Source organism: Halyomorpha halys, unplaced genomic scaffold (genome assembly GCF_000696795.3).
Source record: "Halyomorpha halys isolate HHAL.00 unplaced genomic scaffold, Hhal_1.1 Scaffold601.1, whole genome shotgun sequence".
Lineage (NCBI taxonomy): Eukaryota > Metazoa > Arthropoda > Insecta > Hemiptera > Pentatomidae > Halyomorpha > Halyomorpha halys.
Window position 1 is genome coordinate 439,056 of NW_027112563.1, and position 15,987 is coordinate 455,042.

At 34.2% G+C, this 15,987-nt stretch overlaps 1 protein-coding gene across 2 annotated transcripts in view; it reads left to right on the top strand.

The window, feature by feature from the left end:
* LOC106684680 (DNA repair protein complementing XP-C cells homolog) overlaps positions 1-15,987 on the top strand; it is a 34,590-nt gene that overhangs the window by 1,901 nt on the left and 16,702 nt on the right. The window contains exons 2-3 of one of the 2 annotated variants that reach the window (XR_010844220.1): positions 9,347-9,552; positions 9,894-10,053. Coding sequence is in view for 1 of the 2 variants with exons in the window: in XM_067050366.1 (XP_066906467.1) it covers positions 15,701-15,873 (173 nt within the window). In the remaining variant the exon portion in view is untranslated. Of the gene's footprint in view, positions 1-9,346; positions 9,553-9,893; positions 10,054-15,700; positions 15,874-15,987 lie in introns of those variants that run through there. The other variant, XM_067050366.1, reaches the window with a different exon arrangement.

The window sequence follows — 15,987 nt, forward strand, 5'->3', positions numbered from 1 at the left end:
AATAGTGACCAAGGTTGTGTGGTCCTCACAGGGTTTGTATATATAGATTGAATATAAACTAAAAAAATTACAGAAATGAGTTATAGAATTGCAAATGTATTACTTTGTTGTAAATAGTAAAGTCATAATATGGAGAAGTATTAACAAATATTGAAAGAAAGCATGAGGAAGAAAACAGTGTATAAGTATGATCCAATAAAATATCTAGTGGTTAAATAAATGTAGTCAAGTAGATATATAAAGGGATAATGTAGGACAATAAAATATAAATAATTTGTTTTTCTCCTGCATCCAGAAAGTAGGGTGAGAATTTGAATGGAGGGATACTTGTGAGAATAGGAGGTAGAGGTGTGGGATCATCTTTAATGGAAGGTTGAAATGACAATTACTGAATAGTTTTTCTGCTATTTTCATACATTTTCTTGACAGCCACCCGAACCATCTTCCTACAATCATCACATATGGTTAACTAATAATCTTCCAATAAAATAAACCTAAATATATGGTTAGTTGTAGTACTGGTATTTGCCCCTTCTATCTATGGGCCTTAAAATAGGAATTTTCCATACTATTATATTTTTTACTATCATTTACCGGTATGAAATTGTGTCATTTGTACTTAGTACAGCCTAATATCTTTAGGTTTTTGAAAATTAATCACTGTCTAATTAGCAGACCTGAAGGTTAATCAGAACAGAGTCAGACATTGCACAATGATACAATGCATTGTTATTGAAATTTAATTGATATTGTTGTATTCTTTTAAGTTGGGCAAGATCAATAATACTTAATTTTAAACCAATGGATTAATTACAATAATATACATTGGCTTTGGTTGTATCATCTTTTAAATTTTGTTTTTTTAAAATTAAATTAATGAAAGTAATTGAAGAGAAAATAATAAGTTAAAAAGAAAACAAAACTTAAATAAAACAAAAATTACTTAATATTGAAAAAATAAAATTTCCTAATTAAACACAACAATAAAAAGATAAGACATATTACACAAAAAAATTAAAAGAGAAAGAACATAATTGCTAAATTAAACAGATATTACTACATTTAAGAAGAAAAAAATTTCCAATAAAACACTTAAAAGCAATAAGAAAGAAAACATTACTCTCAAAAAAGTATTGAAAATAATTACTAAATGCGGAACATCTAAGTGTTCCACTGGTCCGCTCAACCTTCAAGGAGGGGTTGGAGGTTATATTCAATTATGAATTTCTTCATCTCCTTTTTATTGTTCTTGTAGATATCTTTCTCACTGGGCAACCATTTATCTCCTTGTGGCAGAATACTTCTTATTAAAATTTTGTGGTGCTTGTCAATCGCGGTGGCTTGTGTCAGTGTGTCAGATGAAATAAAGTTTACTTTATCTTTATTCAGTCAAGAATTGTGTCAGTTTGTAATGACTGCTTTTATTTTTATCATTGTTAAAAGGTGTAATATCTGAAATAAATTTAAATAGTGGTCTTTCTTTTATTGCGTTCTGTCATTGCTGGGTTCAATTGTTTATTATACCAGTCAGAATCAATTTTTTAATGTGGGATGTAGGGACTTTTTTATTACTTAATATTACAAAAGATCAGGAAGTTGGAGAGGGAGAGATGGAACATATCAAATTAGAAATAAGTAAATGGTTGGTTGTCTTTCAGGATATTATGAAAGGAAAAGAATTCAACTCTGCTGATTTTGACAAAGCAGGAGACTAAAAAAGTATTTCTTCCTGGAGGCCAATAACAATATACTCGATTGTGCGCCGAATCATCGAAAAGGTTCTTGATTCTGAATTGAGAAAGGGGCTAATCAAAGGTCTCCTGGGAACGCATGTAAACGCCAGAATCATCAACAGAATCATAAAAGATGCTAAGAATAGAGAAAAAGATTACGTGGTGGTTTTTCTCGACGTTGTTGTTGCTTTTGACAACGTTGGTCATGGACACATTGTGAGTTCACTGGAGGCGAGAGTCACCTGACCTCACAAAGGTGATCGTAGCTCTCCTAACCACAAACAATATCAAAATAAATATAGGAACCCAAACCACTAGCCAGATCAGTGTCTGGGGGTGTCTCAGGGTGGGCCCTTATCATCTTCGCTGTTCAACCTGGCCATCAACCATTTGTACCATGAGCTCTGTGATCAGGATTTCTCTAGTAAATTCGGTTATGACGTAAGAAGTGACCGAGATAATGTGGTCCTCACAGGGTTCGCAGATGATCAGGCTGTTATGGAGCGACGGGAGCTCTGCAGAAAGAATTATTAATAGTGTCCAGAGGCTGCTCGTGGATATTTGTTTGGCAATAAATCCACAGAAAAGTGTGGGTATCATAATGGACAAAGGAGAACTGTGGTCGATAAAGAGAATACTGATGTCGTCCATACAGCAAAAGCCAATGACACCATCAAATATTTCGGATGTACATTCTCGGGAGAAATAGTATTTGGAGAAGAGGTGGTGAGGAAGCTGAATAATAATATATATAAACAACCAATACTTATTCCCAGGGCTTACTTACTCTCTCCAGACTGCGCCCCTTACAAAGATATGTCCTGCTATATTGGAGTGTATTGATATCCACAGGAGTATCAAGACCCTATTCCAGTCTATATTTAGTTACGATGCTGATATCGCGGCATGTGCTGATAGACTGGGTGTGGATCAGGGCTACCGAAGTATGAGAGCTCTACGGCAGTCGTTGTGAGAGAATGGGCCAATTGCAGGTGGAAGGGTATTGGTGTCCGCTATTTCAAAGAGACCCCGAAAGCTAATAGATATGTGTACGAGAAGCAGGTAATCTCGGGATCAGAATGGGCGAACGCCTTGAAACTAAATATAAACTACACATCCCTGCATGGGGTCCTAGGAGCCAGTGGACAGCAAGGAGAAGTTGGGTCCCTCTGTCGCAAATGCGGCAGAGAGTCTGAAACACCAGCGCATGTAATGGAAAAATGCCCCAACAACTCCCTCCTTATAACACGCCGGCACCACAGGATCAAAGAAGACTTGCTGGAGTGGGAAAAAAAGACTTCACCTGCTTTGATGAGGTTTATTGTGTGGACACCGATGGATCCATAAGGTATGCTGATTTTCTCTAAAACTGGAGGCATGGCTCTGGTCTTGGTTTCGACAGTGAGATTTGAAAATAATGACCTCGATCAGGTGGGTGGAGTGGAAAGGGGAAAAAAGGAAATATATGAAAAGTGCGTCCCTTTCCTTACGGAAACATTCTGCGAAACCTTCGGAGAGAGAGAGAGTTCACTCTGAGAGCCTCTGATTTGGATCTCATGGAACAATACCAGATAAAACTAGGAGCTTCTTAGAAGACCTAGGTGTTGGCATCGGGGATATAGCAATCTTGGCAGAAAAGATTATTTGGGTTTCCTGGGGATCATACATCAGCATCTGCATGGGAAGTAGCCCTGAGATTATTCACTGTGTTTTAATTTATGTATTCCCTTAACTTATTTATTTCTTTTTGACCTATCTATTCATTGAAATAGTTCTTTAAACTGACTTTTTTCTTTTTTTTGCCTAGATTTGTATACTTATATATATAAATATATATATATATAAATTTTTTTTTTTTTTAAATTTTAATTTATGTGTTTCTTTGTATATACTGATTTACTACGATGACTATTATATGTCCTTGGTTTGATTCCATATTGCTATCTGATGATAAATTTGTTTAACGGATCGAACATGGATAGCGGATCACTGTCAAGTAAAGAAAGAAAAGAGAAGTAAAATGAATGAAATGAAATAAACCAAAATATCATTGTAGTTAGTATTCATAGACTAGTATTGGTCGTGAGGGAAAAAGGAAAAAAAATAAGATTTTTTTGTTATAACATACGAATATATGTATTGTGTAGATGTCCAACCATGGATTGATTGGTATGCTGTGTAATGTAGCAACCTATAATGTATGTATAATAATGTAATGGGGCAGCATGGCTGAATAAAGCATTTCTCTTTAGTGGACTGGAGCTTGTTTGTTAGTTGCTATTTTGCTTGTTTATTTTTTTCTTAATTTGTTGACTGTTGTTATCTATGATCTGCTATGTCCCGTACCCCTAACCCATACTCTTTTTACTTTTACATCCATATCCAGAAGGTTTTAGGTATTTTGCCTAATAGTTTCAGTCAATGGGGGTTTTCTATGTTCTCTTTTAGAACTTGGTAGCCAGTTTATCTTTTGAATATTTTGGATGGTAAATGGTTAGAACTTAGTTGGATATTATCAGTAGCCTTACAAACTGCCACATTTTATGCTTGGTTGTTAGAGCAGTTGTTTCCCAAATGAAACTTTTTGCCATATTTCTTCTTTCCTTGTTTTAGATAAAATGTGTTACCTTTATTTTCCTCCCTTTTACTACTATTGGATATATAGATCATCAGTTATTGTATTTTGCAAATACTGATTTAATTTTGAATTATCTAATTTGGATTTTTGATTGATGGCTGGCCTATTTGGATGCTGAAATCCAATTTTGTATTCTCCATTTCAAATTCTTTGTAGGCATGCCCTGGCTTAGTTATTTTGTAAAGGGTCAATATTTGTTGGTTTATTATGTCAATTTGATTTTTCCAACTTAATTTTTTGTAAAAATTGAGGCCAAAGTAAGTAAAATTATTTGAAGGTTATAATTTTTTTGAGATCATTTGGATATTCAGTCCAGGAATCCCTCAATCCCTTTATAATGTAATTTAATAATTAAGAGTTCGTCAAATATCTTTACAACAAATTTTTCCCTTACCAATGAGGGATGCACATGTAAAAAATTGTAAGACTTTTGACAAAATTTTAATTGTTAAATGGAGTAAATAAAGGGGTTACATGACCTGTTAATTGAGTAAAAACCCGGAAACACATTGTTAAATATAATAAACCTGATTTTATAAATAAAGTTATTAGGAAGAATTATTACCTCCACATATATAAAAATGAAATTAACATCTTTTTGAAAAAGGAAAAATCTTAATTTTCATAAGATTTTCAGACAGAAGGCAAAGGGGGCCTCCTAAAAATGGGTATCACTCTTTCTTGCACCTCGAAAGGCCCTAACTCTTATTAGGCATAGAAGAAATTAAATTAAATGACAATTGCAAATAAATTACATTGGTTTTGATTTAAGTCACTATGAGGAGGATGACAATATTTAACACATATGTCTCCCTAAATTGTCCCGCAAATCCTTTATTGGATTCATATCAGGAGATAGTGTTGGGCAGTCCAAAACTATAATTCCCACATGTTTCATGAATTTGGTTTCCATTCTCGCGGTATGTGAGGCGTGCACTATCCTTCATTAAAATGAACAGTTCACAATAAATGGGACCGCAACCTCTTCGAGGACTTATACAACATAATCTGAGCAGTCAGAGCTCTATTATTAACAAAAATCTGTTCAATATATGGATAGGAATTTATTCTTCCTCAAACCATAAATAATTACTTTTGGGAAGGCTGTGACTCTCTAAGAGCAAATTGTTCCTCTGAAATCTATCTCAACCATCCGAAGAACTTGTCTTCAGATAAAATTTCTCTCTAATGATGGTTGACAAATAATTCACTTTCTCTATGATAACTTTTTAGGAATTGGGGTGCCTCACTCCAAGTCCATGCTCCCTCAATCTCACAGGCTTGGTGTCTAAGCTAATTTAATCAAGTCACTTAAAGTTTTTCCTGAACCTCAGGAGCTGTTGAATGACTATCTCTTTGCTCGTAGGTGCCTTTTTCTTAAAAAAAAACTGGAATACCTTATGAATAGTTGGCCTAGCAAATCAATGTTTTGCTGTAATGTATCAGACATTGACCTCATTTTGCCAAAACATTAACTCGAGCTGTGTCTTCATTCCAAAGAACCATTATCCTTGGCCGGAATTGAAAAATAATGTTTGTTAATGACAAAAATCTTGTGGTTATTAAGTTATAAATGTTAAAAGGTACAAAAATTTACTTAATGTTGAGAAGATTAGAGTCAAGTAAAGTAGCCTCAAGACAAATGAGCTATTATTTACTGTCCTTTTAAAGTTTGAGGGATTATTTCATAGTACACTGTATAAACTTTTATTATTACCACATTTATTCTTGTCATCAATACATAATAATCTTTTAGAATTTGTTTGAAATCAACTCATTGTAATTGAAAAAATGAGAAGTTGACTTAATTTTTTGAAACGGATAACTCTTCATTTATGTAAGGTTTTCTGACTTAGGGTAATCTTCTAATAATGGAGGGTATCATCTTGAATAATGAGGGTCCTAATCCAGTCAGGCTAAGAAAAAATTACATTTTAATTACATTGTTGCTGAGTTAAGTCGCATTGATGCCCAACACATCAACCTAAATTATGCTATAATTTCCCCTATCGGATTCATGTTGGCAGGTCGTGTTAGCCAGTCCAAACCTGTAATTTTCATGTGCTCCAATTATTCAGTAGCAATCCTTGCGTGCTCTGGACATGGATTATCTTGCATCTAATTGAACTATTCACCAGTAAATGGGAGCATTTCCTTCCTGTACTTCTGAGTCGTCAGAGCTATGGTATTGATGAAAATCTGTTAAGTATGAGCATGAAAATTTAGTCTTCTCCATACCATATTTGCCATAAAGTGTCCAATCTGACATAGGTATTTTGCACCACCTGAAGCCTTAAGAAGAGTTGAATCTTGTAAAGCGGTCTCATCACATATATGTGATTATTACCTTCCTTTTTTATTCGGAAGGGATTATTCCAATATACTGTAATATGCCCTTTTTTAGTAAATAGTATATTTTGATGTATAAAGGGTTTTTAATATGTTTTATTTTATGTATCATTTTAATATTGTTCATTTGTTTTATTTATCCAAAAAGCAAGCTAACCAATTTTCATTGTCCATAATAAATTTGTGATTCAAAACAAAACCATATGGCGGTACGTATTCTTCAGTCAACAAGTCTGTTGAATCAAGGCCATGTTGAGCAGATTCAAATATCATAATTGAAAATACAGTAAATTTAAGAAAAAATAGAAGTCAAGAAATAGTGTTAAAGAATAATATTCAGAAAGTAAATCATTTGCAAAAATCCCTAACTGTCGTGCGACAATCGATGTTTACATGTTACATCGAGGCAGGTTTTCGTTTTGGAGATTCATTCGTTGTTTGGGCGCGCAGGTGAACTGATGTTTGCAGGATGAGGAGGTCCTCATCAATTTCATTCCAGCAAGGAAGCCATTTTGGACGATAGGACATAACATAAGAAAAAGAAGATGCCAAGAATCATCAAAAGAAGATTGTGAACTGGTTTAGTTTTGTTATAACTAAATTTAAATACATTTGTAAAAGAGATACTAATTTAATTAAGTGTAATTATTGTAAGTGTCTGTTTTCTGATTGCCTAGCAACCCGCCCTGAGATTAAGAGTCTTTTATATTATAAAATTTAAATAAAATTCAATTATATATTTAATATTAAAGTTCTTAATTTGAACCCAATTATCCTTTATATTTGAATTTAGTTTAAAAAACGATTAAAATTCTTTTTATTTTATTTTTAAAAAATTATAAATTATTACAATACATTGTCCAAGTCTACTTTATACTAACTAAATTAACCACAAAAGCAAACATATTACTGTAAATCAGGAATATTTAGTTACCAGTTGAGTTTTTCTGTTGTTTTTTTTTTTTTTATGCTGAGTTTATAATCAGTAGAAGGAATGAGAGTTTGAACGAAACCCTAAATTCAAAACTTAATGTTCATAGTGTTATGGTTTCATTTGTTGGGCCACTCGAGGGGGGGGGGGCGATGGCTGGATTGATTACACTTCTTGTTTTTACTTATTATGCTATTACTGAACTATCAAAATTTTTTGAGTCGATTAAGAAAAATTATGGGTACAAATATATTGCTGTTGAAAATTTGTTAAGTATTTTCATGGGGAGCATATGTTCATGTAGTAGAATGGTGATGAACAGAGAGGAATTGCCAAATTATGAAAAAAGAAGCCAAGAATTTGTGAATATATATTATATTATATATATAATAAAAGTTTAAATTTTTAGTGGATCTCTAAAATTGTGTAACTATTTTTCTAAGCAGCTATTCACTTGTAGAAATATCATGTAATGTACTTCTTTTATATGAAAGAACATTTGCATTTGTTCCACTTTTGGTTACAATATGTTTTCAGTAATATTCTAATTAAAATTAAGTTAACTTGAAAACTTTCTTATCCTGTTATTAGTTTAATTTATTTAAGGATCTTGATTCATGTAGGTCAGTACCTAGATGAGTTGTTTGTTTCTGCTACTTCCTCCAAAACCTCTTTAAGGATTGATCTACTTTCATAAAGAAGAGAGCGGAAACTGCACTCTGGTCTGTGCTCTGCACACTCATTTTCTGGGTGTATTAAAATTCTCTGAATGTGTAATTGCTGGATCTTGCCTTATTCCTCTTTAGTTCTAGGCTGCTTTCAGCCTTTCTTTGTCATTTTGGTATTGTTTGTTTATAGCTAAAATGAAAGTAAAAATTATTGGTGGTACTTCATATTCCTTTAAAACAGTTAATTAACACTTGCTGTGACTATTTATATTAGATATTAATATTTCTAAAATCTTTAGCTTTCCAACAGCATATCATACATCTATATTACTGAGTATACTTATAGCCAGAAATTTGTGTCGGACCTGGAAAATGTTTCTACTTTAGTTAATCATAGAATTTTTTCAAAGATTATGTTTATTCCTTTTTTATTACTACTTACAATGAGAGGCAGTGATTATTTTAAATAAAATTAAAAGTATTTTTGAGGAAGCCATCTTCAAAATTTGGCATTTAAACCCTGTGAAACTGTTTCAATGGTGATAAGTTATTAAACACCATTTAATTGTATATAAATATAAATAGTTCATTCATAATTGTTTGGTCCATTTTTGAGTACGTTGTTTAAACAATTTGTATGATTGATGATATAATGTGGCACTTATGGTAAGTCGATTTGAATGAAAAAGTTACTGTTACATCCCAAGCATATACCTACTTTAAACACGTTATTTCAGTTCATACAACCTTTTTTCGAGACTTAATTATTTGGACTCAAGGGACCTTGAAACTTGTATTTCTGTTTATAACTCAAATTGTTTGAGGAGTACTCCTGAATACTTTCAGTTCTCCACATACTTTTTGCTTTCTTTTTGTTTATTTTGATTCCTTTTTCCAATGCTATAACATTCCATTTACCTCATGATATAATGCTTTTTTCCATGCTGGATTTTGAATCTTAATATCTGTTAGGATCCACATCTCTGTATGAGTACATACATTATATGTTTAAATCTCGATTTGACAGGAAATGTGCCTGTTGTACTCAGAGCCTGGTGAAGGGGCAGTCATCTTGGAGTTTAGAGGCCATCTCTTCTCTGATGCATAGTGTGGAAGGAAAACTATCACCACTGATCTGAGATTGTGCTTCCTTTGGTGTACACCAATTTAGGATACTGAAGGACACCTCCTTTGTTTATGGCAGAGTTACATATCAGTGAAGGGCAAGCATATGTGAAGATATTTCAATCTTTTTCTTTTTCAGTTTCCTGTAATAGATAATATTATGATGTTTTTTGATTTTTTTAGACATTTTAAATTTGGTTCATATTAGTATTTAGAATTCCAACTAGCCATTTCGGCTTGGAACCTCTTTTACCATGATTAACATGATTTCTAGTGTAGTTGTCATTTATGTGGGCAAAATAAAAATCCATTCCATTACTAGAGTTTTCTTTTCTATATTTTTATACAGCTTCATATTTTGATAAATATTTTTTATTAGGATCAAAACCCTTTTAAATTTTTACTTAACTGTAAGGGTAGTTTCCTCATATGTTGCTTAATCATTGTAGTGGAATGATGAATCATTCTGTGGTTTTATCTAAGGATTAAATTCAACCTACTCAGGCCAGAACTAAATCAGCATCCGACTCTGTTATGAGCGTTCTAAAGTGTTTTTCGGCAACTGGAGGTCCATAAAGTTATGTAGAAGGAGTATTATTTTAATTTATTTCCACTTTTTTTTCAAATATATTTTTTCCTAATGAGCTTTTTGTTGTAATTTGAATAGTGACTTTAATTCATTTAAATGACTGTTTTAATAAATTATTAGTATAAAAAAAGGAATAAAAGTATTAAATGAATAATTGTTGTTCTGTACAATATGTTTTAATGCATTTGGACATTAATGATACCAAATAACCTATAAAGGCAATGTTAGAGGAATTCATATCAGCCTTAAATTATAGTATGTTTTATTTATTCTTGTTTATGCATTTATTTTTAATGGTAATTTAAAATTCTCATTGATTTTCTTTATCAATATTGAGCATGCATACATATAAGTACATATGGGTTTTGGTAGTAAATTAATTGTCGTCAAAACATTTTTGATACTTCTTATAAACTCATTATTGCATATAGCTTTAACTATTTAACATGTATCTAATACAATTGAACCTCTGTGCAACAAACCTCTAAATAACAAAAAAAAAAAGTACTACTAAATATAAATTATTATATTAACTTAAAATTGTATTAACAACTACTTGTCCACTAGCCATAGTGTTAAATGACAAATATATGTCAGAAAAATTTAATACACCATTGTGCAACAAATTTTTAGAACAGTAACCTCTGTTTATTTAAAAAGACTTTTTTATAACTCATTGTCTGTGTGTCCACCTCATTATAACAAATGAACATGAATCTTTGTGAGTCCTTCTTCAACCCTCCAAACCTTCCACCTAAATTTCAGGCTACCCCTTGGACTTTTACACGTTGGTTAAGTGGTTTTTAACACATTAGGGAACCATTCATTACTGGGCCCTATAACTTTACATGTCCATCTTATCGCCGCAGTGCTTTAACCTGAATTATATTTACCAGGTGCAGTTTCCTCTGGTGGTTGAGGCACAAATCTATTCAACCTGGGAACTGCAGTGGCGTTGGTTCGAATCCAGCCTAGGGGTTCGACTTTTTTAATTTCTATTCTCAAAATGAAATCATGACTCCCCACCATAGTTAGTTACTTCTAGATACCCCCAGATATGACCAGGAAGGGGGTTATAAAAAATTTCCCTCAATTCAACATTGTAAAGCCTTCTAAATTTTCCAGTTAATTCATCCTTTTTCAGTTCAAATATTTTACGTAATACTTTATTTTAAAAATCCTTATGGCGCTGTTCTTCCCTTAGTGTGAGAGGCCATGTTTTGCATTCATAAAGAACAGTAGGAAGGGTAATGGTTTTGTAAATATTAACTTAAAAGTTTCTGGAGAGAAGGCACGAGCTAAGAAATTTCAAAATTGAAAAATGACAAGCATTTCCCGCCTTTAATTTTCCTAATCATTTTTTCAATTTAACACAGAACCTAAATACTTAAACATCTCCTCCTGTTCAAATGTATTTCCTCTTATATCTATTTCACTGAAATTTCAATCAATCAAAATTTTTCAAAATCCTTTGAGATCCTTTATATCAAGATATAACCGTAGTGTTTTCACTTTTATTTTTGAAAATTTTCTTGATTTTTCTGGGTTTATTAGTGTTTTGGATCACGTTCATCTTGTCTCATTTTAATGTTACATGTGGCCTTCTCTTTACCTTTGCCGTCTTGTTAAGTTATTTTACTATTTTGTAGTGTTTTGAATAAATTTCTACATACTTGTTCTTGGTGATACTGATTTTTATAGCCTAGTGTTTTATACTACTACTACTCTGTGGGGCTACAGAGCTTTGGTCCTTGGCCTCGTCAATGTGTCTTCACCTGCTCAACCTATTATGAGCCTCTTGCCTGTTACGGGTCCCCAGTAGGTTCTGGACCTTCATGGCTATTTTATCCCATCCAGCAACTTCTTGAAGATCTCCAATGGCATTTTGTGGGATGTGGTTAGCACAATGTAGTCTGCCTATCTTAATTTGCCTTATCACATCCACCATCACCAAAAATTGTCTTCCACCTCCCAGTACTTTTGCTTTGATTTTGGATTAAATAAAACATAAATTTCACAATAACCCCATAATCTTGTTTATAATTTATGCTAATTCTATCAATGAAGTACCTCCTGTTCTTTATAACCATTATTAATGACATTGGAATGATTTTTCATTTTAATTTGTATTTAATAGACGAGGCTTTAAAGTATTATTTATTAATTATTATTAGTATATGAGAGAGAGAGAGAAATACTTTATTCATCTATGCTGCCCAAATACATCAGGTTGCTACATACATAGCATACTAATCAATCCGTAATCGGACATATATAAATTACATATAATTACATAAATTAAAATAGAAATAAAACAGTTTTTTTCCCTACAGTTTCCTTTTATAATCAATTTCAGTCTATATGCCAAATACAAATATTTCAATTAATTCCTTTTTTTCTTTCCCTTTTCTGTTCCTTCAATTTCACCATTTCACAATTTTTAATTCACCCGATCAACTCACTCTCCCGAATTCACCCTTCCAGATCCTCTCCAGTGACCCGCTAAACAAATTCACTATTAGACGGCAATGTGAGATCAGACCATTAATAATAGTCACAGCAGTAGATCAGCTTACCAAAAAACAAACAAACAAATACATTCTACAAGAACAAGACTAACACATAGATTCAAAGGAAAATTTAATAAAAAGCCGGTTACAAGAAACACTTGAATGGATAAATAAGTTTAAAGAATAATAGTACTAATCAAATAAAATAATTTAATGAATAAATATGTTAAAACATACAAATCAAAAGGTCCACAAATTAAAATAAATAAATAAAACAATGAATAATCTTCGAGCTAATTCCCATGCAGGTGATGGTGTATACAGGAAGTCCAAAATAATATTTTCTGCTAAGATCGCAATATCCTCGTTGCTAACACCTAGGCCTTCTAAGAAGCTCCTTGTTCTATCTGGTATTGTTCCACGAGATCCAAACCAGAGGCCTCTCTCAGTGAACTCTCTCTCCGAAGGTCTCGCAGAATTTTTCCTTAAGGAAAGGGACGTATTTTTCATATATTTCCTTTTTTTCCCTTTCCACACCACCTTCCTGTTCGAGGTCATTACTTTCAAATCTTACCATCGGATCCAAGACCAAAGCCGTGCCTCCGATTTTTGTAAATGCGACAATATCAGCATATCTTACGGATCCGTCTGTGTCAACACAATAGACCTCCTCGAAGCAGGTGAAGTCTTTTATTTCAAGGAACTTCATCAATTCTTCCTTGACCCTGTGGTGCCGACGTGTTATAAGGAGGTAGTTGTTGGGGCACTTTCCCAGCACATGAGCTGGTGATTCAGACTCTCTGCCGCATTTGCGACAGAGGGACCCAACTTCTTGCTGTCCACTGGCTCCTGGGACTCCACGCAGGGGTGTGTAGTTGATATTAAGTTTAAGGGTGTTCGCCCATTCTGACCCCGAGAGTACCTGCTTCTCACATACATATCTATTAGCTCTCGGGGTCTCTTTGAAATGGCGAATACCCTGCCACCTGCAACTGGCCCATTCTTCGAAAGCTTTCTCACGCAACGACTGCCGTAGAGCTCTCACACTTTGGTTGCCATTATCCACCCCAAGTCTATCAGCACCTGCCGCGATTTCATCTTCGTAACTGAATATAGACTGAAGGAGGGCATCCGGAACATTCGACAGTCGACAGCGGATCAGACCCAGTCCTCAATACCTCCTCAGTGCGTACAGCATCGCCGACGAGGTGTTTGCGGGGAGCCCGATGATGGCCTCCAATTTATCGAGGTTATTAGTTATATTTATCACCACCTCTTCTCCAAATACTAGCTCTCCTGAGAATGTACATCCAAGATATTTGATGGTGTCCTCGGCTTTTGCCGTTTGGATGACCTCCGTACTCTCAAGCGAGAGCCTTGTTGACCACAGCTCTCCTTTCTCTATTACGATACTCACACTTTTCTTTGCATTTATTGCCAGACCAATCTCCGTGAGCAGCCTCTGGACACTATTTATTATTCTTTCCGCAGAACCCCTGTTACAGTTTGATCGTCCGCGAACGCTGTGAGGACTACACTCTCTTGGTCACTTTTCAGGTCATACTCAAACTTATTCGCAAACTCCTGATCACAGAGCTCGCGGTAGAAATGATCAATGGATAGGTTGAACAGTGAAGGCGACAAGGGCCTGCCCTGAGGCACCCCCGCAAGACACTGATCTGGCTAGTCGTGTGGGTTCCTATATTAATCTTTATTTTATTTGTGGTTAGGAGAGCTGTGATCACATTTGTGAGGTTGGATGACACACCACTTGCCTCTAGCAAGCTCACTATGTGTCCATGACCAACGTTGTCAAAAGCCCCTATCACGTCCAGAAAAACCACTGCGCAATCTTTTTTCTTATTTTTGGCATCTTTTATGATCTCGTTGATGATTCTGGCGCTTACATGTGTTCCCAGTAGACCTTTTATGAAGCCCCTTTGACATTTGCTGTGACCTGCTTTCTCAATTCCGTATCCAGAACCTCGATAATTCGGTGCACAATCAAGTATATCGTTATTGGCCTCCAGGAGGAAACACTTTTTGGGTCTCCTTTTTCCTTGTAGACCAATATTGTGCGCCCTTGGCGTAGAGGCTCTGGTACATATCCCACCTTCATCATGATCTCCGCAATATACTTGATGATGTGTGTTACATTGAAGTGTTTAATTGTGCAGACCAACACACCATCTGGCCCCGGCGATGAGTCCAACGATGTTGACTTAATAGGACATCAAATTTGGCATCGGGGCGCATTTCTCATAATCCGCACATTTACGGAGATTCTCTTTTTCAAAGAGGCTTCTGAAATGTTTCTCTATGTCGGCTATCTTTAATGGGCATTGCTTAGGGGCGTTGGCGTTCATAATGCTCTACCACTTTTTTCCTTCTATTATAATAACTGTATTGGGCTAATTCATAGTGGTACTGCTTCTGCCGATGGTTCCTATCTGCCTTATTAGCTAGCTCTCTGCGGATTCGACACCTTCCCCGCACCCTTGTCAGCCATTTCGGTTTTATTTTTTTTCCTCATTTTATAGAATTTGATGGCAGGGTGCTGTGGGCCTGACAGTTTGGCGTTAATATTTTTAAGGAAATTCAAGAAATCGCCTACTGCCATGACAAAATCCGCAGAATTAAAATTTTTAATTTTCATAATATCTTGAAAGAAAGCCGACCATTTGCCTATTTCTATTTTGATATGGTCTATCTTCCCCTCTCTGACATTATTATCCCTTACAATACTTAGTAAGCCCCTTAATTTTTTGTTGTTTGCCTCCCTGGGATGCTTCTTCGCTATATGGGTTCGAAGACCTCTATCTCCCTTAAAAGTCAGCCCATAGACTGGACAGACTTTCTCAATTGTCTATGGAGGAGGATATATAATAAAAGAAAATCTTACCTGAAACAAAGCATTGTTAACAGTCTCTTTCCTATTCTTCAGAACAACTTATAATAGTAATACATGATAAATGAAACTGTATCTTATAGTTTTCAGACCAATTTTATATCTATTTGTATTTATATCCATTGGTTATTCTAATGTATTGTTCATGTTTTTATTTTTTAAATTGAGATATAATATTATAAATCCAGTTTGAAAGTCTTTTTATATCTCTTAACTAGAATTATTATAATAATTTAAAATTTTTTTCAGGAGAACCTAACACTGCCACTGAAGTATTGTCTTGCCTGGACAAATAATAATAGCATCCAGGAAGTAACAAAGCTTTATGCTCCTGATTGGTATAAAGGGACTAGCAAAAGACGGGCTGACAAGTTGTGGGTTGATAGTACATTTGCCATTTTTGACAAACGAGCAGCCAAGAGGTAAGGGATTCATAGAGTAATCTGTAATTATCCTTAATTCAATACAATTAAAATATTTGAATGTTCTAAGTAATATATAATTGTATATATTACTTGAATACATTATATCTATAA